This window comes from Dinoponera quadriceps, unplaced genomic scaffold (assembly GCF_001313825.1).
Source record: "Dinoponera quadriceps isolate SergipeBrazil2010 unplaced genomic scaffold, ASM131382v1 scaffold1069, whole genome shotgun sequence".
NCBI classification, from domain to species: domain Eukaryota; kingdom Metazoa; phylum Arthropoda; class Insecta; order Hymenoptera; family Formicidae; genus Dinoponera; species Dinoponera quadriceps.
Genome location: NW_014555200.1, coordinates 324,529 through 350,324, shown reverse-complemented (window position 1 = coordinate 350,324; position 25,796 = coordinate 324,529). Strand labels below are relative to the sequence as shown.

At 41.0% G+C, this 25,796-nt stretch overlaps 4 protein-coding genes across 8 annotated transcripts; 1 reads left to right on the top strand and 3 right to left on the bottom strand.

Annotated features, from left to right (window-relative positions):
• Positions 1-991: 991 nt before the first annotated feature.
• Positions 992-14,145, bottom strand: LOC106743498 (transmembrane protein 189). 5 transcript variants are annotated; one of them, XM_014617395.1, is made up of 7 exons: positions 13,921-14,145; positions 11,012-11,168; positions 8,006-8,411; positions 2,841-3,368; positions 2,074-2,285; positions 1,796-2,014; positions 992-1,497 (listed from the first exon to the last, which is right to left on the bottom strand). In XM_014617395.1, the coding sequence occupies exons 4-7, from the start codon at positions 3,070-3,072 to the stop codon at positions 1,237-1,239; spliced, it is 924 nt and encodes a 307-aa protein (XP_014472881.1). In that variant the 5' UTR covers positions 3,073-3,368; positions 8,006-8,411; positions 11,012-11,168; positions 13,921-14,145; the 3' UTR covers positions 992-1,236. The 5 variants fall into 5 exon arrangements, with proteins under 5 accessions (XP_014472881.1, XP_014472882.1, XP_014472880.1 ...); XM_014617396.1 differs by having other exon boundaries at positions 8,104-8,411; XM_014617394.1 differs by lacking the exon at positions 8,006-8,411.
• A 22-nt stretch (positions 14,146-14,167) lies between these two features.
• On the top strand, positions 14,168-17,130 carry LOC106743499 (U6 snRNA-associated Sm-like protein LSm4). The gene is made up of 5 exons (XM_014617399.1): positions 14,168-15,965; positions 16,044-16,085; positions 16,196-16,294; positions 16,581-16,758; positions 16,880-17,130. Exons 1-5 carry the CDS (start codon positions 15,963-15,965, stop codon positions 16,975-16,977), a joined length of 420 nt encoding a protein of 139 aa, XP_014472885.1. The 5' UTR covers positions 14,168-15,962; the 3' UTR covers positions 16,978-17,130.
• Positions 17,131-17,174: 44 nt separating this feature from the next.
• Positions 17,175-22,468, bottom strand: LOC106743497 (ATP-dependent RNA helicase WM6). Its single transcript, XM_014617393.1, has 11 exons — positions 22,374-22,468; positions 21,539-21,767; positions 21,032-21,252; positions 20,707-20,890; positions 20,386-20,504; positions 18,697-18,828; positions 18,372-18,518; positions 17,980-18,117; positions 17,785-17,902; positions 17,634-17,698; positions 17,175-17,526 (listed from the first exon to the last, which is right to left on the bottom strand). Exons 2-10 carry the CDS (start codon positions 21,735-21,737, stop codon positions 17,685-17,687), a joined length of 1,272 nt encoding a protein of 423 aa, XP_014472879.1. The 5' UTR covers positions 21,738-21,767; positions 22,374-22,468; the 3' UTR covers positions 17,175-17,526; positions 17,634-17,684.
• Positions 22,469-22,684: 216 nt separating this feature from the next.
• On the bottom strand, positions 22,685-25,756 carry LOC106743509 (N-alpha-acetyltransferase 30-like). Its single transcript, XM_014617418.1, has 3 exons — positions 24,958-25,756; positions 24,433-24,608; positions 22,685-24,238 (listed from the first exon to the last, which is right to left on the bottom strand). The coding sequence occupies exons 1-3, from the start codon at positions 25,238-25,240 to the stop codon at positions 23,921-23,923; spliced, it is 777 nt and encodes a 258-aa protein (XP_014472904.1). The 5' UTR covers positions 25,241-25,756; the 3' UTR covers positions 22,685-23,920.
• Positions 25,757-25,796: the final 40 nt, after the last annotated feature.

Sequence of the window (25,796 nt, the reverse complement as noted above, 5' to 3'; positions counted from 1 at the left end):
GAAAGAAAAAAAGCGTTTGCAGTTGTGCGAAAAGATCGTTATAGTTGACGACTCGTCGTCATCGGACACGTTGCACCGAATCGTATCTTATCTAAATCAAACCAAGCGTTTTTCAGAGCGCTTACATACAGCAATAATCTTGTTCTTGTTCTTTGGTCCCTGAACCTAAGATCTTCTTACGTTTAGCACCCCTTGTGACTTTTATTCCGATTAATTCAATTGAAACTGGCAACGTTAGCTCTAGTATATAATATGCGCGAAAAACATTTTGATTAATTTCAGATGCTTCAGGAGGTTCAGGGAATTCAGTTCTACTGGTGAGAGATGCAACCGAAGCGTTAATAATCGGACGTTACAATCGCGCAAGAAAGATGAGTTAACTTATCGGGTCCTCTCGTCGACGGTATTCTGCATAGACGGCTTTGTACAGACTGATTCAGCAATCTTTGAATCTACGTTCATTCAGGGCGCATAATTACACATGTACGTATGTATATACATGTATTATTATATATTGTACGTATATGCAGAAATCACATATATACAAATATGCGCGTATATTTATCGTAAATATTATTATTGTTTATGTTCACGTCTCATTCGTTTAGCCACACGTTAGAAAATGCATTTAGCGCTGTCAAACTATCAGATGTCCCGGACTCTCCTTTATCGCCTGATGTTCACCGTGTATATTGAATGTCGCGTGTTAAAATGTGATCTCAGATTTGTGCAATCGATGATTTGTGCGGTATACGTAGAGACGTTATCAACATGGCGTGTCGACAGTGTCGTCGGATTTCGCAAGCGTGATTCTAGATTTACGCGTTTGTCTCCTTATTCGTAATGTATGTATATACATGTATTATTGCGCGTACGTATTAAAAACGTGTAAACTTTCAAAGCATATCGAATAATGCTTATCTTTACACACGTTACCTGTCTTCACAAAAGGCCTCGTAGTATTAGAGTTTAGAGNATATATATATATATATATATATATATATATATATATGTATGTATGTATGCGTGTATATACTTCTTGTAACACCTCTTTCTCTCGAAACATCAAGGATTCCGTGTTGCAAGCCTTTTACTATTGCCCAAACAGATACTCCGCTTAATTTCTATCTCGTCGTATCTCGTCATTCGTGGTTTCGTATTCCAACGTTTGGCTGTATGTTAAATATCCCGATCGTACAACAAAATGTACAACGAGAGCAGAACGATTATTAATTCTCAAGAGCGTTTCTGCGCCCATTTCAGATCGTCGGCCCTGGGTTTGCAACCGGTGACACCCTCGATGATCACCTCCATGATGTACCAGAAGTGTAGTTTCTCTAAAGGCCAGTTCAACCATCCTGTGGTGATGCAGAAATAAGTCTCATGAGGCGCGACATGATGCACCCGATGATGCTTTCTTGGCAAGATAACCCTATGCTCTTGAAGCCAAATCACCCAGGCAGGCAGTCCGAAGTACGTGTGCGACCACTTGTGTATCTGCAAAACACACGATCGTTCATCATTCCTCAATTACACGAAAGTAAATATGTCGGAGATCCCGTAGATTTGCTGCTGTTTAGTTAAATTAAAGCCGTAACCCTACTCGGCAACTCTGCGCTGTTTTCCTATTATATCTGCGCAGCGACATCGTGAAAAGTTACGAAATAGACGTTAGAAAACAATTCCGTCGAGATGTTTGACGATGCGAGGAATCAAATATTCCCAGAATACTTAATCAATTTTCTCCGAGTAGTTCTTCATTTTGCTAACGATTTATCATTTATTAGATGCTCACCTGATTGGTCATCGCGACAAAAATCGCGAGTAGGAACCAATAACACGTCCAGACGAACTTTTGCTGCATGTCCGCTTCGGGTAACGTCAGAAAGTCCCACGTGAGCTTCGACAGGACCGGTATCGTGACCATGAAATTATCGCCGTTGGTCTCGATGAAGTCGTGTCGCGTTATGCTCGTCGGGTCTATGTGATGCTCGCGAAACGGCCTCAGGAAATTCTGCAGGGGAAATGACATTTGTAAGTTAACAAGTCGTCTCTGTTACAGGCGAACCTCACCTTCCCCAGGATCGGCAGCTCCACCGATCCCCAAGTGTCGGCCGCCCAATGAACCAAACCGGAGCCAAAATCAGCCGTAATGATGCCGCACAATGCTGCCATTGCTATGGAACTCAGATTTTCCGGTCGTAACCTGATGAGCACGAAGATAGAGTTCACGGCTATCAGGGTAATGCAAATCCCCACACAGATGCACTCTTGTGTCCTCTTTCCTATAAGAGAACGATGTCGTTTGTCACATATACATTCGTCATTAAATTTAACAAAGTTAGCAGTCGTTCTCTTCGTTAGTATGACGAGTTTTTGGAAATTTCGTTGGAAATAAATATCGAGAGTTTCACGTTGGACGCGTCCAGTATTACAACCGCTTACCGAGCGCCCAGTGAGCTCTTACATTTGATGGCAAAAAAAAAGTTTGGTTGCGTTAATCAAATGCAGTTTTAGTTGAAGGAAACAGAATTTCTAGCCATAAGAATCGCAGAATTTGGGTTATAAGAACCAGAAATTCTGTTTCCTTCAAAGCGCATCTGTTTGTTTCATTTCCGGTAAGTACAACCGGAATCGTTTTTCCGTGCATATTTTCTTAGTTTTAAAAATATATACCAATTAAATACAAGAGCTCAGTGAGCGAAGAAAAGTTTACACGCATTCAAATAATCAACGTATACGCGAACAGCGTTTCAAAATTGACTTTCCCTTTAGTTAATTAAATCTCTTACGTAATTTCCATTTCGATTTCTTTCAAACGAAAATTCACGCGTATATACCGGTGCTGTAGAGATTCGCGAGTTCCTGAGCGCCTTTGTGATTCGGGCCCCATCTAGGCACAGTCCTGTCCTCTTGAGAGGTCGATACTACCGAGTTGGCATTGGGATCGTCCTCGAGCATCGAGTTTTCGTAGATTTGGCGCTCGGTCTTCACCGGTGCCAAGAAATTGGACGCCATAGAGCACGCGGCCGAAGCGGCCTGACCCAGGTTCGGCACTTTCATGTCCTCCATATTCGAGCGGGTAGCCGTGACACGAACAATATTCGTTCCTTCCTCCCCCTTTCAAGATTCGATTGCGTTTCGGGATCGTCTCGCCGCCGGCATCGAAAGCACGTCCGAACGCCCGCGAGAGAATCGGCCACGCCGAAATAATTATCACATTCGTCTTCTTCTCTCACGCGCGCAAGAAGCGACTTGCCCGACAAAATCGCAAACTGTCAGTTCGCGCATTATATCCTGACGCGAAAATTTAGAATCGTTTGTTTCCCCACGTGGTCGCCCGCGATGTCGGACGCTGCAACGAGCACCTGCAATCGAACGAACACTCGTGTGAAGAGGAGGATCGCCCGCCCTTTCTGATGTGTGTGTTTCATCCTACGGTGATTTACATCATCGTAGCATCCATGCGTAATTTCTCACCTTCGAATTTCGAAACTGTAGATAGAGATACGCGCGCATAAACAGTAAAAAATTTCGCGTTAAATTTAACACACATTTTGTATGTTCCGGACAAATTTTTGTGTTAACACGGAGTAAATGCGTCGAAAAATAACACAAAATAATCATGTCGATCGACACTGAGGTACAAAGTGTGTTATTTTAATATTTATACACGTTGAATATCGACTAGGCACAAAATATTGAGGCAACATAAACATGATATGTTGAATTAACACACGTTAGAGATGAAATGGAAAAGGACCGATTTCAGCACGAGCGCAAAATGTGCCCGCGAACTATCGGCACAATGTCTCTCTCTCTCTCTCTCTCTCTGTATCTACAGCCGTTGCGGAAATTGATATCTCGCCCGAATTCTGTCGGCCCGCACGCAACATTCCCGCCGTAATTGCGCGCTGGACAGATGGAATCGCGATAGCGGGCGATTCGCAATTATTGGCCGGGTCGATACATTGAATGAATGCGAACGTAATATGCGCGCGGACTGCGATTTCAGATTGCTCGCGAGTCATAAAGTGGGTTAATTTTGCACTTACACGGAACTGCGAAACATTATGTCTCCGCCCGCGAAGTATCGCGTGCCGTTCACGTAGATCGACGCGACCCGACGAGCGCGCTTCCTACACGTTAACGTGCTATGTGAATATTCTGTTGATTAGCGAGAATCCGCGAGAAACGATGTTCCTCCGCGCGTACATACACGTTCTTTTCACTCTACCCGGCCGAATGCTTCATGGGACAACTTTTCTCCTCTCCGACGCGTTCATTGTCCGACGCGAAAACTACTTCTGTGATTGTGTGTGATGATCGGAAATATCTGCCGGCAATTTTTGTCGACGATTACATTCCCTAACTACATTTGTAATTTGAGAAACACATACATCTTTCGTCTCGTTTTATCAGCCGTATGACCTGTTTCAATTAATTACACACTTTACACGTATAATTACCTTTATACTTTTCACGTAACTGAGCGGGTGACTCGATAGCGTAGTAGCGGTTACCGGCGACTCAACGTGTCAATACGGTAGAATCATCCCGTGAAAGAAAAAAAAAAACAAGGAGATGTTTTATCCTCCGTACGCGTATCGGTTGCAGACGGAACGGCGTCGTGGCAGGCGAAACCACCGTGGGGCAAAATGACTCACGACGAAGGGAGAGAAAACGATTTGTGCAGCGCGAAAGAAGCGAGACGTGTTATTACGGGCCGGCTGGCTGACTGATGTTCTTCGAATTACTCGCGCCGAAGAGGAACTGAGCGTGCACCGGCGCGAATTGCGGCCAAACGGATTTTCGAATTAGACTGGCGCTTTTTAATGCGCCCTGCTGGCGGACGATCGCGTGCCGGTAATTAAACGGAGGCGAAGAGGTTAAAGGCTCTCGCACGACACAACGTAACCGATCAATTCTCTACGCCATACGACGACGACATCGACTACTACAACATATCGCGCGACGTCATCATCCGCACGCGAAATTCATTGTCGCGCCATATAGGCGCGCGCTCGCTTGCCTGCCTGCCCGCAGCTCGCTCTTTTCACGACGCTTAGCTTATCGCGGTTGTGCGCTTGATCACCCGAGCGATGTCGATTTTATACGACATGCGTGTCGCATTCTATAGTTTTTTTTATATTATGCACTGGCTTTCGAAACTGGTTTGAACACTTTTTTTTCTCGATGCAATTCAAAACGCAATCGATGGTTCAATGAGAGAACGTAACTTCTGAAAATTAATAAAAAAAAACAAGTTGGACTATCAGTTTCGAACCGCACTGAGAAAAAGTGTTCAAACCGTTTCGAAAAACCAATATACAGTTGGAAGATTACAAATTGTAACATTATTTTTCCGGTAAATTTCCTAATACATTTCGTATTCAAAAGTCTCCTGAGAATTGCTAAAAATCAAATTCTCCGATTGGACACACGAGATATGTTGCGAAACTTGTTAAAAAAAAGGGGGGGGGGGGGTTGCAACTTTCAATCCGCCGGCTGTACTCCATTAACCCGTAAGTGAGCGCGTGACTTTTTGACGAATAAGATAACTGCTGTTTACAGCCGAGATTTTCGAATGTTATTAACGCTACTTCGCTAAATCCAAGTGTGAAGGCAAATCAGCTAAAATGTCAGTGTCGCGGACAAAAGCGAAACGGAGAAACGTTCATTCACTCATGCGTCTGTGGGTCAATTTGACCCCCACGTATCCACTTACGACTTGATCCTATATAGCACAAATGTTCAATAGACATCCTAGGAACGTCCCGGGAATATTCGAATATCTCTGGGACGTTCCTAGAATGTCCTTCGAGCATTTCTACTATATGAAAACGCAGTCCCATTCCCTAGGTATGGCGACTACGAAGACTTCCAATTAGGCGCGTTATATGCGAATATTCGTGCATCACAACATTTGGTTATTCGGCAAATCGGCAATGATGCCCTCAAACATCGTTATCGTGCTGCACAAGTATTGAAAAATAACGTGACTAACCAGTTTCAATGTTACTATGCCTAAGGAACGGGACAGCATTAGTGGAGTCTTCTGTAAATAACGTTAACTATAAATCTCTCGATGCTAATGCGGCGACTTGTTTTTTCTTTCCTTCTCCAGCACGAATTACCGGTGTGACATCTATCGAACACGGGAGAGATAGAACGGAAGAAGAAAAACCGCAACGTTGCTGTGATGCGATCGACGTTTCACGCGAAAAGCAAGATCAAAGTGAGAACGAGGCGACGAATCAGAAGGATCTCGTTTGATACAACGGATTGCAATCTCCGCGACATTGTACGCGCCGCGAATACGCGCATCTTAAATTCCCGCGGCTCAAAGGCGTGTGCACGTGTGTATTTGCGCCGATATGCGAGTCGCGTGTGCTTCGCATTTGAAAAACCTCTCTTTCCGTCTTAGGGTCCAAAGGTTGAGGAAAATCAAAAAGAAAAACAGGAATGAAAATTAATACATGAATGTGAAAAAGTTGGATTATGATAGAAATGTAAAGGAGTCGGGAAGTAGCAATACAATGCGGTGTAAGTTAGCCAGTAAGCAAGAAACATTAAATGAATCTTTTGAAACGCTGATTTTATGTGAATTTTATAAGTATTTTGACATATTAGAAATTTTTGCAAATTATTACTTGATAATATTCCTGACTGTTGATATCATAATGTATAAATATTATTTTTAATTTTTAGGTCAAATATTGTTAACAATAACGTCGTATATAACATTAAGAACTACATATTTGAAAATGTTACAAAAAGTATTGTAGTAACGTGGCGTTGATGATTTCTTGCTAGATAAAACAAGGTAAAAAAGTAAAATGACTGTGATAAAGCAGTTAATAATAATAAGTAGAAAAATGGAAATACAAATTGTGAAATTGACAGACTGCAACTGCTATGATATTAGAATACAAGTATGGATGGATGAGTGCGGTTAAGAAATGTTTTCTTGTAAACGAAGTCCCTTTCTTGGCATTATAACGCTGAAGTAACAAATGTATCTATCATTTCTCTCTTTCTCTCGCCGTGCGGCAAAAAACCGCATGCTTCTCGTTAGGATTCAATTTAAATACAGGCGCGCACATACACGTGCGTGCACGCCTTTTGCCAATACCTAATGGTCAGCGTATGCGTGTGTGTGTACATAGCATTCGCATGCATTCATCACGAGTTGTTTATACGTATGACTCGTCCGATTCTTGAGACATTGCCGCATATGACATGTGATACTTCATCGGGACGGGAATTGACATTTCGCATGCAAACGCGAGCGGAATAATAGCGATCTTAAATCCGCTCGCAAAGCGATCTGAATGCGCGCTGTGGGTGCTTAAAGCCGATTGTTCTTGGTAAGATTTACCCGACCTATTGGACAGACCAATCAACAATAGTCATTGATGTTCGCCTAACAGGTACTTGTCGGTCAGTCTTACCGAGAAGTTGGAACAATCGGCCCTTAACAACTGACACAAGCGTCATGACTCGTATTCTAATCTCTCTTGTATCGATAAAATGTCCCCAAAAGTGAAACCACTTTATGTCATATTTGAGGAATCTTTATCGATAAAAAAGAGAATATGAACCTTTGTTCGGTATCAAACGATAAGATGATGCTTGTGTCACTAAGTGAAAATCCGAGATCTATTTTCTGTTCCTGAACTAGGGCGGCAACTACGTTCCTTTTTCTTGAACACGCAAAGTTACATACGTGTCTCCAACGGTAAAAGGTGCAACCTAGTTCGGGAACTCTGGAAGCGCACGGAGCTTTCTCGAGCGCGTCCCGTTTAATGCCGCGGGCGCTAAAAGCGGGAGCTTAATTTCATTCCCCCAACGCGTAATTCTATTTCTTCCTACGGAACTTTTTAAAAGCCTTCACCACGCACGCTCGCCCGTACCACCTATTCACCTACCCACGCGCGCCCAAGCAAGCACGAATTCGCGTCTCTCGCACGTGAGTGACGAGCGTATTCGAAGAGAGACGTACCTGTAACGACGATCCACTGTTAAAGAGCGCGGTAATGTGGCAGTAGTCGCGCGCGCACACACACACACACACACACACAAATCCGACCGCTCACTCACTGCAGGGCAGGATTGAAAGCGTCGCGACGACGCGGCAGCGTCACGACGTCGCACCTCTCCGCAGCCGGCTCCGAGGTGTCTCCGCGGCAGCCATGCGGTGTCGTAACTTCAGTCAGTGTCACTGACGACGGCGGCGGGGTGCGAAGTCAAAGCGGAACGGCGAGCAGCAGCGGACAGCGCCGTGCCTCGTACCGGCACGGTGTCACGCACACATGCGCGCACATCGTGAGATCATACACTCGCATCCGCGCGCGCTCACTTGTAAGGCTTATCGCTTCGCGAAAGGCCGGCTGACACCCAGCGGAAAGCTGTCGAGGAGGACGCAAAGTTAAGAGAGAGAAAGTATGAATGACAGAGAAGAGAGGGGAAACCGACGCGCGCGCTCGCCTTTAAAGAGAAGGAGTCGCGAGAGCGGCGGTCGAACGTACGCGACTGAGAGAAGCCGATTCCAAGGAAGGGAGGCGCTGCTGCGTCTCGTTCGTTCGCTCACTCGCGCCCACTCCTCATCATCGTCGTCGTCGTCGTCGTCGTAACCCCGCCTCGTTTCGGCGCCGCCCGACGACAGCGTCGCGACGCCGTTTCTCGTGGCGCCGTCATGCGGTAATCGCGCTCGTCGGCGCGGTAACGCGCGCCGCTCTCTCGGGGTGCGCGCCGTTCTCGACGCCGCTGCCGTGCTGACGACACGTGCTTTCTCTGTGTGCGTAAGGCGCGACGCGACGTCGCACGACACCGCGTCGAGGTCTCCGCGAGCCCTGCAGTAGCGATTTCCCGATCATTGAGGGACTGTCCTCCTTTCTATAAAATGCTCTTTTTTTCTTTAATACTCCGAGCGATATTCTCTCACTGGCAAGTTGAGGGAAGCCGTGCTAATATTCGTTAAGAGTCTTCTTTTTCCACCTATTTCATCGGTTCATGAACAAGCCATCTCTGACCTTGCGCGCACGCTTTCACATACTTAGGAGAATTACGAGATTAAAGTGATATCGCGGGAGTCATTAAATGAAGCCTTTCGTGTAGTCGGAAGGACAATGTGTCTCGTAGGTATTGGAAATCGTTAACGATAGAACACATGTCTGTCAGTCAATTTCACGATTCAGATCATTTTCATAGTCTTGTTTACACCGATTTGATACACACGTGTTAAATAGGAATTTTCTATTAAATTACCTTAAATTGTATTATTAATATTGACGATGCCCCAAACAGCGGAGTGACATCAAATGAGGGTTTAATGACGTTCTGAAGAAGCTATTTCACGTTAACTTGCTTTATGGGGCGTGTAAACGACTGGTACGATATATAATTGGCCGGCATAATTAAAACGTTGCAATATTTTGATAAGTTTCGAGACACACATCGCGTGTCTAATAGAAGATTTTTTTTTTAGTCATTTTCAGGAGATACATTTTTCTATGAGATACGAGATGCTTTGTGATACTCGTAAGAAAAAATGTGTCGCTATCTTTTTGTGACTCATCATATAATACGGGTCAACAAGACATATCGTACCATTTGAATACATCGTCGTTCACACGCATCGCCTCGAAATTAAGTTAATGAAAAGTTTCTACTTAACGGATCGGTGTAAATAAGGCCATATGTATTGATTAATCTCACATTTTGTTTGAACGAAAACAATCGTTAAAAGAAATTGCTCATTTTAGAAATTACGATTATAGATCCAAGATTGAGCAGATTTTCCTCTTTTTAATTTTCCGCCGAATTTTCTCTTTCGTATCCGTTTTAGCGGGAAAACGTATTGGATATATCTTGTTACACGTATATACACAGAAAAAAAATTTCTTTGAATTTAATAAAATTTCTTTAATTGAAACAAATTTATCTTTTTGAATGGAGCAAACAAACGAATGCTTGATTCAACAAACAGGATTGTTTAGTTTTTCTATTCGAACAATGTCTTTATATCAAATAACATTTTTTTTTTTATGTATTTTCATCCAAACATTACAATAATTGTCACGATAAATTATTTGAAAGAAATAACACTATGTTAGAAGAATATTAAGGATTCTTTTTGTTCCAATGGAACGATATTTAATATATAATGAAATGAATTGATATATATGAATATATATTTTTTTAATTATACTATTTTTTCCATCGAACAACATAGTTTACTTTAGTGAGGCAAAAACCTTTTTCTCTGTGTATATACATGTCCGTGGAATGCGTACATACGAATCGACCTTGAACCAAGGCGGCTAAGGTACCTAAGGTAAAGGACCCTCGCGAATCGAATACTCCACGATTGTGCGTACTGGATTGTCGCAGGACGGGCTTCTCTCTACACGTTGCGACATGTGGTGTTTCGCAGGGCGTTCATATTTTATGTACGATCGACCTCAGTTTCGTGGCTAAGTCCCACTTCCGTAGCAAAGACGTTAAATTACGGGCTGCGGTGATATCGCGCTCGAAGCGATAACGAAGTCGCGAACGAGGCGCGAAGTCGAGGCTCGACGTCTCGCGGGACGGCGTGTATCCGGCAATTTTCCATCGAGGAGCCGATCGATTTCTAATTTATATTATAGTAGCTCGCGAGACGATCATACGGTGGCATTCGGCTCGACGATGATCCGTCAATATTTGCGAATACCGATTCGACATTACCGCTCACGATGAGCGGAGATTGATTTCGCGCCGCGTGCAAGTCCCCGTTAATTATTTACGTACGAGGAAGCAACGTCGCACTTGGAAAGTCTAGTTCCCACATATGATGTGAATTGGAACTATATATATTTAGCGGCGTGTACATTTTCCTTGGTAATGAGAGTCGCGAGTCAAGTGTCGCGCTTTGGAGAGCGGAGGGAAATCTATCTATCGACTTCTCGCGGCACGACTTTAAGACAATAGTGAACGTGGTCTGTTTCCAGGCAGCAAAAGTCGATACCTCGGCAAACGTGGTGTATGTAAGCTTTGACCCGAACGAGCGAGCTTCGGACGTCTTTGCTGGAACGCCGCGCGAAGTCTGCGATTCAGCGGCCGCCTTTTGCAATCGCGCTGACTGTACGTTTCGCACGGGTCATCGTCGTGCGGAGGTCACATCCCTGTTGATAAGAAAAAAAAAAAAACAAGTGGAAATCCATACGGATTACTCCTCGCATAAAACATTTTGAGTTCAATTTCACATATCTCAAACACAAGTTTTTTATATTAATGTAATACAAGATGAATATGTTAAAAAGTAATACAAATATTATGTCAAAAATTAAAGTATAAAATTAATGTCCACATGTTAAAGTCGACACTGAAGCACAAAATGTGTTATTTTAACGCACTTACACATATATTGAACATCGACTCGATACAAAATATTGAGGTAATATAAATATAATATGTTAAATTAATACAAGGGTATGTTAAAAATTTGACACAATAATTTGAACAAGGACCGATTTGAACAAAATGCTTTTACTGTATGGGAATTTGCGCTAAAAATCCACCTAGATAATAATCTATGTAGATTTCTATATGAATTTTCATACACCACGTGAATTACTATAAGGATTTTTAATATCCTGTATGTGGTCTATTCTTATAATTGAACTACCTACACTAACTCTATTTTCCTCTTTTCCACACGAAGTCACAACTACATATCTGTTTTCTCTTAAGTTCCGAAAGTATACACTAATTCAATAACAAAGAACACCTGGGGGATCCACGTGGAAATTTTTAACAGGTATGCCATACTGTCTCCACATGCCCGCTTTTATTTTCATCACGTAACGTGTCCGCTATCGTCGCCGAATCGACGATCGCGGTCTTTCATCGACATCACGCGATACGTATCTTACCACTTCAATCTCCATTTGGGCTTACGGTCATATTTGTTCTTAGATATTCTCGTTACTGCCATTACTGTCGTTGATGCTTTCAGTTAGAAAATTTCTTACGAAATCCTACTAGTAAAAATGATATTAGTTGCAAGATTATTTTAGTTACGAAGTTAATTCTACGATGTGACGATAGCAGAGAAGAAAAAAGAAATCAATCATTACTGCCAAGGAAATTCCGAAGAGACAAATCTCTCTTGGTGAATCTTTCTTTCTCCAGCTTAGCGAACAATTTGCGATAGGATTTACGATACATAACGGCCGCGAGAAATGATTTATGCTTATCGGTATGACATATATTAAATATTTTATTGAGACTGATAGTACTGTTTAGTCGAGATAACGCTCCGTGTAAATTCACGGAACGTGACATCGGTTGTAAATCACTTCTTTCTCTCGCCGTTCTCGTAATATTAATAGCCGATTTTCGTCTTCGCGCGAGAGATTCTCATTTGTCTATCGCGTAAGCTTTCATTTCGGTGTCGATAATATCATGACAACCGATAATAACCGTAGAGCATGACTCGAGCGAATGTGCATTGTCGATATCTCGTTAGCGACTTCCCTTCGTTCCATTCTGTATTACTACGATACGCCGCAATTTGCGGAATATCAGTGAGCGATATGCTTCTTGATAATACCGCGTGTCATCGTTAACTTTTCATACCGTCTTGGTGTTTTTGTATCAAGCTAATGCGAGATGATCTCTCTTGTAGGAAACGTTGCAACCTTGAACTATCCTAGACACGCGTGTACATAACACATCCATATACATGCTCATACTTAGTGAGAATAGTTATCATTTATACAAGAGGAAGTTTAATTACGGATTTTACGATTTTCTATCTGCTTTCTCATCGTTCAATCTCGCTCAGATATGAAAGTATCGACAATTCGTAGTCATAGAGAAGTTTTTATTTCACGGAAGCATGAGGATGACCTTGGGTGAGGCAATCACATAATCCCGTATTAAGAACAATTACTTTCGTCGAATGAGATAAATTGAAATTGAGAGCCGGATATGAATTTTTCAGTGGAATCATGATTACGAAATATAATGTCATATATCTTTTAATAGAGAAACTCAGACCAAACTCTAAGGTCCGTATTAATAGTTGTTATTTGAAATGTTGTCTCGAGCGAGTTATCCAGATTTGAGTTTCGACGTTTCTCAATCGAGTTGAAATTATTGATACAACATATATCTTATGATTCAACTGAAAAACTCAGATTCTATTTTAAATTCAGATTTGAGTGTTTCAAAGTGGGTTTATCTAAACAAATAAATCACAAACAAACAACGAACGTGTAATATATTTGCGTATGAACGCGCACTAACTTTTTTTGCCACCTTATGAGCAAATCGGTCCGAAACATTCTGTTTCTACACATTTTCTAAATTGAAATAACGATCCAATATTTTCCTTATATAATTAGATATAATTACATATAATTATATATGAAATGATGACATATGTATATATATATATATATGTATATATTTATTTCTACATATAGACATATAGAAATTTTTTCCTCCCAAGTTTATATCCGCTATCCGTTTCTTATTTGTTCGTTCCATATACAGTTCGTCGCAAAAAGGTTGACAACATTTTTTTCGACGAGTTTCACAATGCATCCAAAGGAAAATGTATCTCTTGGGAATAACAAAAAACAAATTCTGCTATTGGACACAAGATATATTCCGAATATAGAAAAAGAACTGTTTTTTCCATTTTCACTCGAAAAGAAACTGAATAAATCCGTAGGAAAATTCGGTTCTTTCAATTTTGTTTTCATTTATCCGCGGAAAAATACAAAAAGAAAAAAAATCGAAAAAACCTGGATTTCTTTAAGCCTTTAAAAATATAGTTCCGAAATTTGTAAAAAAAATGTTGCAACTCTTTCGTGACCGAGCATACAGACCACAAAATCTCACATTTCTTCACCGTACAAAGCTTACCCGTGTCTCTCGTGCATATTACGGAGCCACCGATCTATCCGAAACTTGATCTTCTCTATGAGTTTCGCCGGCCTATCGTCAGATGTGGCCCGATTATCACAGCTCTATACTTTTCTCGTTTGTTCAAATAACATGCACAATCACCGTTTTACTTTCGCTTCCGCTTGGTACTCAGACGCGAGTATAAATCCGCATGATAAGAGACGTCTGACGCTTTTTGTTGATACTCACAGCTACACTAGTCGTCGGGTGCATCGGAGCGTGTGAGGATCCCTTCTTCTAGCTTCCGAGACAGCGGCGATTGGTCGGCCGTGCCGGCTGAATGACCCGCGAATAAACGACGCCCGATGTACCGTGCCGCGCGTGACAACGAGTGCTTTTTCGTCGCGAGTGCCTTACCTGTCTACGAACTTGTGTGTTGCGAAGGAATCCGACGATCGTCTGTGATGTCCTCCGCCGGTGGGAGACTGGCATCCGTTTGAGCTATAGCACTCCATTTGTCGATGTAAACATCGTGCCCGAGAACAATAGATGACGCGGTGACTTCGATTGGAAAACATCGATGATCGCTTTGGAAAGTATTATGTTCGGCTCGTTTTCAATTCGAAGGTGTCTTGCAGTTGCTGATGAAACTCTCTACCGATAAAGCCGCCGAGACGGATTGCCGGTCATCTAGAAGTAAATCTAAGCAGAATCGCGTGATTCGATCACGTCGAAGATATAATATTGAGCACGACGCAACGAGTCCATACTGCTGATCGTGACTCCGGTCTGACCTGATTTTCCACATAAAGTTGTGTTTTTATATTCATCGTTAAACTGATGGCTTTATAGTGATAACTTTTAAAGTTTAATGAGATTAACCATAAATAGGAAAATAATTTTTACATTATCATCGAGTTGAATCTAAACTACAACTAGAACATGAAAAACATTCATAGAATCGACTTCCTTACGTGGATTCCGATTCTACGTTTTCATCGTGGAACACTTTCATTCACGAGAATCCGCTTCCATCACCGGATTGAATGAACCTGCCGGCGTTGTACAGCTGGTGCATTGATCTAGGAAGTTGAGCAATTTGTTAGTCGAAATTACCTGTGCTTTATTATCGACGGACACGTAGGTCAACGGAAGATGGCAACGGGAAGAGTCAATGTCGATGACCGAACGGATTTGATATTTAAATTCATGCTAATGCATTCGATATCACATTGATAACGCTTCATACATGAGATTAAAGTGAATCGGTTGATCGCTGTTCGTCCTAAATTAGGTTCACTTGTGCTTTATCCGAGTCATCCTTCGACTATTTAATCAGAATAATTAATTTGACTCGAAGAGATTCCATAATCGGTTTGTTACAGATGTAACCGCGTATTTATAATGACTTGTTAGAGCGAACTCGGGTAGAACAAATTTCTAAAAGGTTCCTTAAAGATGTTTGAAAGATATCTAAAAAAAGAAGAACGCCTTTAAGACATGTCTTAGACATTTATTCTACCTGGGAAGAATGTCGAAAATCGAACGAGTGAATGACTCATCTACTCACCGATTCTTTCGCAGAAGATCGAAAGTTAACAAATGCAGATACTCTCCTGAACTGCTCTATGTTAACATTCTGCGTTCAAAGTAAAATGAGAACAACGATATTCATCACATCTATCATATTTAGCAGAATACGAAAGCGGAAGAAATTTAAAAGAAAGCATAGAATATGCAGCTATAGAGAACAAATCGAGTAGGCCGTGTTCGTTGCAACTTGCAGGATTCACCGACAGTTGGCATTATCGAGCAGGGCATTTCTAGGGTTCTAAAAGAAAGCTTCCGGCGGAAGATGCAACCCGCGTAATTTTCCTATGCCTAGGTAATTTTTCGTTTACTTTTTCTCGAGAAAAGTTTCTGGGACGTTAGAAATTCGCTATTCGTTAGCCAACCGACGCATCTGACGAGCTATCTTATCGTGATATCGATTGCCGTGAAGTATCGAGATATGTTGATTAATGGGAGCGAGGTTTAATTAGGTATAAGCCGTGTAAACAATGGTGAGTTTATTATTTTCATTCAAGTTAAGCAATTTGTATTATTTCGCTCATTTAATACGTATTATTTAATTTCTTTAGCTACCTTTATCCTTATTAAGGACTGCGCAAAACCACCCTATGGTAAGTTTCGGATTTCTTTTGAAATATCTAACCTCATCTAACCTTAATCTTGAAGAAATGCTTGGATAACTTTGACGTTGGATTATCAAAATCAAGGTTTTGTTTCGCAGTTGGTGGAGCTGAAAAACGGGGAAACATACAATGGACATTTAGTTAGTTGCGACAACTGGATGAACGTTAATCTCAGAGAAGTCATTTGTACTTCAAGGGTAAGGTCATTACTGTATATATTTTAAGATGGATATATACATGCGAATGAAAAGTCTTTTACCATTTTGCAAATAACACGCAAATTTTTAGTTATTAATTAAAGAAGCCTCTGTGTATGGCTATTTTCAATCATTAATAACCCGAAATTTTGCATGGTTTGCAAAATGGTAGACATTTCTGCTCAGTTTAACCCATTCTACTTGCCCACTGTGGATACCCTATATATACATACAGATTTATATCCAGACATTTGCTTATTCTTACCATTTGATATTTGTTTATCAGGATGGTGACAAGTTCTGGAGGATGCCAGAGTGTTATATTAGAGGCAGTACAATAAAGTATCTGAGGATTCCCGATGAAGTGATAGATATGGTAAAGGAGGATGTACAGATGAAATCGAGGGGACGTGGTGAAATTAAAGGTCGAGGCCAGAGTCAGAGAGGACGTGGTGGTGGAAGAGGTAATGGTATAAATTTTGTATAATTTTTAGCAACTTTTTATATAAAACAAAGCATAAGAAGTTACCTTTATACCTGGAAATAGAACAGTTTCTGGAAGATATTTATGACATGCGTGCGTAGGTACTTTTGGCAGAGGTGGCAGAGGACCAGCACCGTTGGGCCGTGGGGGAGGGACACAAGTGGGGAATAAATCACAAAATAAACCGAGGCCAAAATAAAATCAAATATTTATTGAGCTGTAGTTCAATCATTTTGTAAAAAAATATTTTTGCCCTACAAGTAATCTCATGAAATTGTACACTGTCATGTTGTTTGTTGCCGCACAATCATCTTGTATATGAAACATTAATAATAGCTAATGGTTCAATTTCCTCCTTTGTGTAAATGATACAGATCACGTATAAATATTACACAGTGCTTATAAAAGAGTTTTTATTTTTGATGGTTTACATGGTTACACTTACGTGAGAGTAAAATCACTGACACATCTATTATACATAGCACTTATTCTCTAATCATGGAATAAGATATATATAATGCAATTTTCTTATTAATAATTATTTATTGTTGGATTTAAAGATTAAGTAACTATGATTATAGTATGACCATATAAACCAACGTCTAATTGCCAATTAAATTATCTGACGCAGAAATACATCTTGTAACGGATGTGTTTACAGAATATTTCTGGCTTACATGTATTTGTAAATATTATTTCACATCAAACTTTTATATTTGAGGTGGAATTGACAGCTTTAGAAGAAACACTGGAAGTAGAGAAAGATATAAGTTACTTATACGTAGTGTGTAAAAAAAAATATATATATATAAACCATATTTTATATCATTTTATATATGAGTTTATTAAACATACTTTATGTGTGCTTTACGATCTTATTGTAAAATAAAACGGTGCAGGTTCAGTTCATCGTCCTTCAACTGGAAGAAATAAAAATATCGGTCAACATACTGAAACGTTGTCAAGGATAAAATGGAAACTCAATTATCGAAAGTATCAAACATACTGTAAGAAGCAAGATCGATTTCGTCCGGTAATTCTGTGATGTTAACATCAAACCTTTCCTGAACGTCATTCAGTATCTTAGCATCACTCTCGTCGCTGACTAACGTGATAGCAAGACCCTGAAACAAAGAGACGTTTCCAAATCGGTAAATATTTGTCGGATAGATTTTTTCTTCTTCAACTTAAATCTAGTTACCTTTGTACCGAAACGACCAGCACGTGCTACTCTGTGCAAATATGTGTCAGAATCTTCCGGCATGTCGTAATTGAACACGATATTGACGCGTTCTATATCCATACCACGTCCGAACAGGTTTGTCGCTACCAAGATGCGCTGAAAATAAACGATTACTTCGCTTATAGCATATATATATTTCAGTTATCTCTGATTTATATTATCCACGCATTCTCCAAAGCCGGTATTCATAATTGGATGTTAAATTTAAGATTGTCTTGAATTTCTCTTTAAATGCTCTACGGTTCATTTTATTGGCTATAATGCGCCTTGAGGCGATCTTAAATATAAGATTCCACTATGAATACCGGCCAAAGTTTTCTGTGTCACGTCGATAGAAGTAAATTACATACTTTCTGAAAATCTTTAAATTGCTGATATCTGGATAATCGTTCCTCTTGCGTCATGCCTCGGTGAATTCCAATCGCAGGGAAGTTCTGCTCTGTCAGGAGTTGAGCCAAAGCCATACATCTTTGTACAGACTTCACAAATATAACGACCTGCGGAGCAACACCAGCGTAAGATAAGCGCAAGTTTATCGATTAAATTAAGTATGTAACATTTATATACACAACAAATTAGAGAATACTTCAAAATAAATGCTTTTCATAGCTTGTGAATATAATTAGTAAAATCGAGTATAGATAAGAAAATGTTCTTTCTTTTAGGCGGACAAACCTGATTGAACTCCAGTACGTCCAGGAGTTCAAACAACTTCTTATTCTTCTCGTTCTCCTTCAGTTTAACATAATGTTGTTGAAGACCGTTTAAGGTGAGCTTCGCCTCGTCATCGACGTAGACTTCCATGGGCTGCACAAAGAACGTTACTTCATCAGATGAACAGATCCATCGAGTCGTTCATAGTGCCTATATAATTTTCAAAGAAAGGCTGCGACTCTCTGAGACCTCGTCATATATCGTCATTTCGCCATCTAAAAATCACGGACTTGAAACGTTACATGTATGATGAAGGGACTGTTATAAATTGATGAAAAGAAATAAAGAAAAAAAAAAAAAACGTTAAGAGAACTATTCCGTCTCAGTCGTGTATATAATACGACTGCAATTTTTACACGCATGTTTGCAAAAACGAAAGTTGCAAAAACGAATGTTGATAATCTCAAATTACAAATTAGGAACAATTTACGACCGTCGTCGAATGCACATTGCCGAATAATGCGCATCCTTCCTTCCCGAGACAACGTTAATCAGATTCGATCTATTAACTAGACTTTAGTTGTCTGTTTTCGCGCGCGTCTTTCGTAATGAGAGACTGTCCGTACGAATTCCACAGTTGCGATGCGTGTAGCTTGACTTGTCGGTCGGATTAGTCATCATACAGTTTACATACGGTCCGGCGACTTCCATCTCTGGGTAGTGCTAACAACGAAAACTCTCGGCAGTCACCCCAACAGAACTTAAGAAGGTGCACTCTCTCTCATCATGAACGTTCGGTCACATCCGCTGGCCACTCGAGATGCCAAACCTTCTCTTCTCCCAAATTTCTGGCACATTGAGAAGATGCCCAGAATCGACTTGCGAACTATTGTTGGTATATTCTTTTTTTTTTTTTTTTTTTTAACACTTCCGTTAATCACCGCGCGACCCATCCATAACGCCTCGCGATCGTCACTCGTGCGAAATTAGGCCGTGTAACAGCCGCAAGATGGAAATCTTTACGCGAAACAAGAAGGCTCGGAATGGCTTTAATATGCTGGATAAAGGCGACACAATGTTACGTTTACGCTACGCTCTTATGTCTCGTCGTATCTTTCCTTCGTTTCCCTAACTAATCTGAATTATCTCCCCCTAGGTATCCTCTTGCATCTTCTTTCTTGCGCTCTTCTGTCTTGAGGTTGTCTTGAGATCTTCTTGGCCCCCCAACCCGAATGCAAATCGCATCCTAACTATCCTACAAATTACCGATTACCCACAGAATAGCAGAGATCTTTCGTGTACCCTACACCACATCGTCGTATGTATCACCCCCGTACAACATACCTTGTGTGTACCCACGAATGCGTAGCGATAAACGAAAGGACTGAATTTCCGGATCGAAAATAAATCGACAGCATCGTCGTCTTTCAAACGATTACTTCTCCCCTCCGTGTGACGACACACGTGTCCGAAAACAGAAGCTAGATACTCGCAGCGAGACATTGGGCGAACCGTGGCCGCTATGAAAGACACGAACTTTCGTTCGTCTATCGTTTCTTCGAAGTGTCATAAGGTCGCCTAACCCGCGGATGCGCCGACAAAGATATTTATAGTGTAGGCTGAGCTTTGTCCTGGATATGAATACGGGGCCAACGAAGTAGTAGTAGGAGCGATTGTAGATCGTAGTGAAGAGGAAGATTGTGTAATTACATCTTGCATGAACTTTTTGCAGACAGGACGTATATCCTTGGACAACGTGGCGCTGAACATCATAACTTGCTTGCTATGCGGCGTGCTTCGAAATATTTCCTGTACGTCTCGGCGCATATCTGAAAGCGCATCGCGAACGTCGTTATTATTCGTGGCTACGTCGTGGCAGGAATGAGAAGTAAATCGCGCGGAATCACATCAGTAAAGGTGAGTGGTAAAGGATTGTCATCATAAAATTGCTAAGTGTACAATTGTGTAACATCACGCGAAGATTCCGTCTGATGATGTGCGAACCATTTGGATGAAAATATCGCGACATACCTAGTAATTCAAGCATTTTATCGCACTCGTCTAATATGAAATGCTTCAGATGCTTCAAGTTCAACTTCTTATTCCGCACAAGAGCGAGGATACGACCGGGGGTACCAACGACAATGTGGGGACATACAGTCTTCAAGAAATCTTCATCTTTCTGAATAGGTAAGCCGCCGAAAAATACACCGACCTGCAAGGTAAGCTTCGTTGTAACGGAGGAGATACACCAATAAAAATAATCAATAAACCACCTTAAATGTAGTTTTTCATTTAAATATTCTTTATGGATAACCATATATATGATTCTGACAAATAAGCGAAGCTTATTTACCTTCACATGCGGCATGTATTTGCTGAATCTTTCGTATTCCTTACTGATTTGGAACGCCAATTCTCGAGTGTGGCACATCACCAGGCAATAGACTTGATTCTCCGTCAATTCCAGTTGCTGGAGAGTAGCTAATACAAATACAGCAGTTTTTCCCATACCGGACTTTGCTTGACACAATATATCCATTCCAAGTACCGCTTGAGGAATACATTCATGTTGCACTGCAAGTAGCAGACATTCATCATAAATAAGTTGCAGTTGAGAAGAGGCACAAATATCGTTACAAATAATATGTAACTTCAGATAACAATGTTAATCTCTGTCATAAAAATTCAGCTGTCCCTATCTAATCCTTAGATTAGACTCATCATTGTATAGCGTTCCGTGCGAGGTAAAACAAAATATATTCCGCTCGCAACGAGCATCTTCCTTTCTTTCTTTCTTGCTGGATGTTAAATAGAGTGACACCCATATTGTGTCCAAATGGAATATATTATAAATATTCACCTTCGGATGGATGTTCAAAGCCACAATCGACGATAGCACGCAAAATCTCCGGCTTCAGGAGGAAATCTCTGAATCCACTGCTGTGGATGGAGACGTACGTGCCCTTCACTTCCTTCTTTGCGGGAACATCTCCGCTCCCATCGGGCTGCTCATTCTGCTCCTCATCTTCGTAATCCAGAAGATCGTCATTATCCGCCATTTTTAATTCAAAGTTGCTTCAGTAAGAACACTAAAAGGAATAATAATCGATTGTGTTGATGAAACAATCCTCAAGTGTGCAAAGAAGACGCTCCAATCGTAATGTTGCCTCGAGGATCGTAAGTTAAAAACAAAATTTTGTCGCATCCGCGAGTATAATGCGCTGATTTCCCGCGATTACGGCAGGTCGAGCGGGGCTTACCTGTGCGAAGACACAAAGGTGCTCGAACTGCGATATATATAGCCGCGAAAATAACGATTTTGCCGAAAAAGCATTCATGTAATGGCCGTCGTCACGATGCTACGCCGTCGGCCGAAAACGCCGTTACTCGTTTGAAGGAACACACAATGGAGTTATCCGAAAGAATACGCCGCAGACGGGAATTATCGTCGTCGAGATGCGACAAGAGGATTTTGCGCGCAATATAATACATAATTCGGTGGCGTCTCGTCTGTGGGGCCGGTGAGGATGCGGAGCGTCGTAAAATTAGTTTCGCGACGCGCGTACGATCGCGAACGGGAAATGATCAGAGCCGGCTGAAAGTCGACGAAATGCGAAGCATTATTTCACGCATCCCGCGTGTGGATTGCCTCCTCGTGAACGATATAACTCGGATTACGTGTGTGTATCACTTACCGTAAGTGCGATTTCCGATTATTCTTCGGCCAACAATGGAGACGCACGCCAGCCGGAACCCCGTCTTCTGGAAACTAGCCGGAACCGTTTCGTAATCGCGCTTATAACGTGGAACGCAAAATACGTAGAGTGACGAGCGACGAATACCGGTGGCGACATCTGCTCGATCGGGTGATTGGTCGTTTCGTGCCGACCAATCGATTTCAAATCCACAATATATAGAGCATTCTAGTTAGATTTCTCGACATTTCGGGCAATCTCTAACAATCGATTTGCGATCGTGGAACATCGCAACATAAACGAGACACGTGTAAAAACATTTATGTATTTTTATTAACATTTTTTACATTTTTTTAATAGTTACATTATGATCTGTGCTTCGCATTTATTTTATACAAAGATAGATATAATAGGTAGACAGTAATGCGCACGGCTCCTTGCGTTCAATCGTGTCGCGCGAGAGACGTACTTCCTTCGAAATATTTCAATTTCGTAAACGATAATTCTTTTTTCTTCTCTCCCCTCTCCTTGCGTGTGTCCATCGTTTAATATAAATATCGATATTTCCGTATATCACTTTACAATTTCAATCGGGAATACTTTATCTAAAGGTTTCCTCTCTTTCCCTCGGACTTTGTGTTTTATTTTCTATTAAACTGCCGTTCACACACTGACAAAATTGTACACTTGATGCAACATCATGCGACAGCTGTCTGCAGTTTCCTCTTTTTATCATTTATTCGATGAGATGATTAAAGCGAATAAATTAAATTGTGTTAGATGCGAGAGCAACAAATCCATAAATTTCTTCTCGTGTGTTCCTTATAAACAACCATATTCCATAAAATTTTCTACACAATCGAATCACAATTTTTCGTAATAACGTAATATCGAAGTAAGACGAGTCAATTATAATATAAGGAATATATACATTGCTTCAAGATGTGCACTTCATCAATGTGAGATGCAGCAAACATTGATTATTTTTCAGTACACTTTTCACAGTCTCGATTTTGTCACATATCGCCCCTTAATTTTATATCTTCAAGCTGCATTTGAAATCTATCCCTTTCACTGACATTAATATCAAAGGAACTCCAGCGAATTTATAACAAAATAAGTAACAATCAGTTAGGCACTATTAACAAATTATACAATATCTTCATCTACGCATATATTAAGATTCTGATTTTTAATAGATGGAACCGTCAGTATGTAGGCTGTTAGAGCAGATTTTCATCTACAGGCAAAAGAAATATACTCGTCGTGAAAAATGATTTGCACAGGTAAGTATTTAGGAATACTCCTCTAGCAATGCAAAAGTTGTACGAACGATTGAGCTGATCCAAGAAATTGGAGGATTGATCTTCCACGCATCGTTTTTGACATTTTTGGAAAGCAAATCGTATTGAAAGCACGTTTGTGGAAATATAATCTCTTTGACATTAATGTCATATACTTCTTCTGACATGGTAGAGCATAGGTGTTATATCTCTTCAACATTGTAATTATTTAAATACCTATTGACATAAGCACGCAGATGAATTTCACCTGAGCCATAACTTCAGTCGTAATGCATCCACGCCGTTTAAGTAATACCGAAATAACCGTTTATCACGTACGAATCCAAGATTTTCATATAAACGTAGAGCTGGTCTGTTGGTGATCTCTGTCTCCAGGACCACCTCGTCCGCGTCGTCCTCCACCATCGCTTGAATAGCTCGCCTCACGAGATTCGAGCCGATCTTCCGTTTCCGATATTTCACGTCGACGGCTAGCATCGCGATGTAACCACGCTTTATCACCTTCCTATGGATATCCAGTTTGCAGACAATGGCACCGACACACTCGTCACCATGCATCGCCTTGACGAACAGAAAATCAGAATTTTCTAGAACCGAGACCAAACCTGACAATGTTCTTTCTTTGTCCTTTTCCTTCACATTTTCTCAAATAAGATCTTATGAATATTTTCCCACAGTAATCTATTATTATTAGTACGGAACAATTTGTAATATACCAGCATTACTTGAGTGAAATTAAGGAAGAACATACATACCAGGAAGCACAATTTCGGCCAATTATGAATAAAATATCTATATGTGTAAATAGAATATGGTTCACTTAGGTCCTTCTGTATTAATTTCATAATATCAGGCATTTGCAGTTCGCTCGTATAGCTAACATATTGGATATCGTTGTCTTTACTTTCCGCAGCTAATGTTTCAACTTGTTCTGCAACACAGCAAGTGACAAATCATTATCCAATATCTTCAATAAAACTGTACTCATGCCATTTAACCGAGTGTCTTTAATGAGAGAAATCATTCAGAGTATCGTATAAATTTAGCGAGCAAGTTTTCAGACAATGAGTAGAAACAATGTAGGATATTTCGATAATTATCAAGTTTCTTTCAAGTATCAAGGTAGCAATGTAAATAATACTTAGGATCTGATTTCTATTCCTTGCAATACTTTTCTCTGTCTTTTCTACCAAATCTCAAGAAGGAAAGGAAAAGGTATAAACTAGTACAGCCAAAAACAGACCGAACCTGTCTGTTGTATACAATGAGACACTACATACCATGTTGGTTTAAATGACTAGTTTCCATTGTTCCAGATTGTAGGGAAAGATCAGCGACATCGGCAGTTCTTTGAGGAGAGTCGCAGATACCGTTCATTTGAGCTACCCCGTTGACGTGAGGCTCCGAGCTGCGAGCCTCCGTCGTCGTCTCCAAACTGAGACGTGACTTTATATCTAACGTCGTGACATCCGCTATCGAGTTCTGCTTCGTCTCTTTAATTTTTATCGCCGACGCCTCGGAATCACTCACTCCCGCGCCAGCCTCCACCTTGTCACTTTCCATTTTCGAATTTTCAGTATTTTTTTATTTCGTAAAATTCCAACACACCAAAAGACAGAGGGGGTTTCGCCACTCTGTCTTCGAGGCACTGGTCTCTCTCTCTCTCTCTCACGGCTGTCGATCGTGCGCGAAACACAGTGGCATGAGAACTTTTACGTGCGGCCCGACACTTTCAATCGAATTTTCATAATTACCGCTAACCCCGCGTTCGCCGGATAACGATTTTACCTCAAAATACGGGCATCCGACGTAAACCGCTGAAAAACGGACACCATATTGGATCTTCTGTAGTGACTGCTGAGAGCTTAGTCCACGGTATACGCGGTCTTCTTGAAATTCGACCGTGAAGTATTTGTTAGTAGTACGACCGAACGACAGCGCAATCGGACCTTTGTTGTTCGAGAAGCGCAGCTTCCTCTTTATTAAATCACAGGTCTATGGCTGATATTCATAGTCTTATATTTGAGACTCTCTTAAATTCATCTTGAGATGTTGTGTAGCCAATGAGTCCTACAGCATCTGGAGATAAATTTACGACGGTCTTATATATAAGACTATG

Bases quoted from the DNA above. Each gene is read 5' to 3' on its own strand.
- LOC106743509 (XM_014617418.1), bottom strand. From the start codon at position 25,240: ATGGAAAGTGACAAGGTGGAGGCTGGCGCGGGAGTGAGTGATTCCGAG. The intron at 24,609-24,957 runs GTATGTAGTGTC...GCTGTGTTGCAG, and splicing joins TAGTCATTTAAACCAACATG to AACAAGTTGAAACATTAGCT. The intron at 24,239-24,432 runs GTATGTATGTTC...CTGTTCGTCAAG, and splicing joins GGCCGAAATTGTGCTTCCTG to GCGATGCATGGTGACGAGTG.
- LOC106743498 (XM_014617395.1), bottom strand. From the start codon at position 3,072: ATGGAGGACATGAAAGTGCCGAACCTGGGTCAGGCCGCTTCGGCCGCG. The intron at 2,015-2,073 runs GTGAGGTTCGCC...TTTCCCCTGCAG, and splicing joins AGCTGCCGATCCTGGGGAAG to AATTTCCTGAGGCCGTTTCG. The intron at 1,498-1,795 runs GTGAGCATCTAA...TGTGTTTTGCAG, and splicing joins TTGTCGCGATGACCAATCAG to ATACACAAGTGGTCGCACAC.
- LOC106743497 (XM_014617393.1), bottom strand. From the start codon at position 21,737: ATGGCGGATAATGACGATCTTCTGGATTACGAAGATGAGGAGCAGAAT. The intron at 21,253-21,538 runs GTGAATATTTAT...TGCTACTTGCAG, and splicing joins CTTTGAACATCCATCCGAAG to TGCAACATGAATGTATTCCT. The intron at 18,829-20,385 runs GTAATTACACAA...TTCTTTGTGCAG, and splicing joins GCAAAAAGTTCATGCAAGAT to CCCATGGAAGTCTACGTCGA.
- LOC106743499 (XM_014617399.1), top strand. The intron at 16,086-16,195 runs GTAAGTTTCGGA...TTTGTTTCGCAG, and splicing joins CTGCGCAAAACCACCCTATG to TTGGTGGAGCTGAAAAACGG. The intron at 16,759-16,879 runs GTAATGGTATAA...ATGCGTGCGTAG, and splicing joins AGGACGTGGTGGTGGAAGAG to GTACTTTTGGCAGAGGTGGC.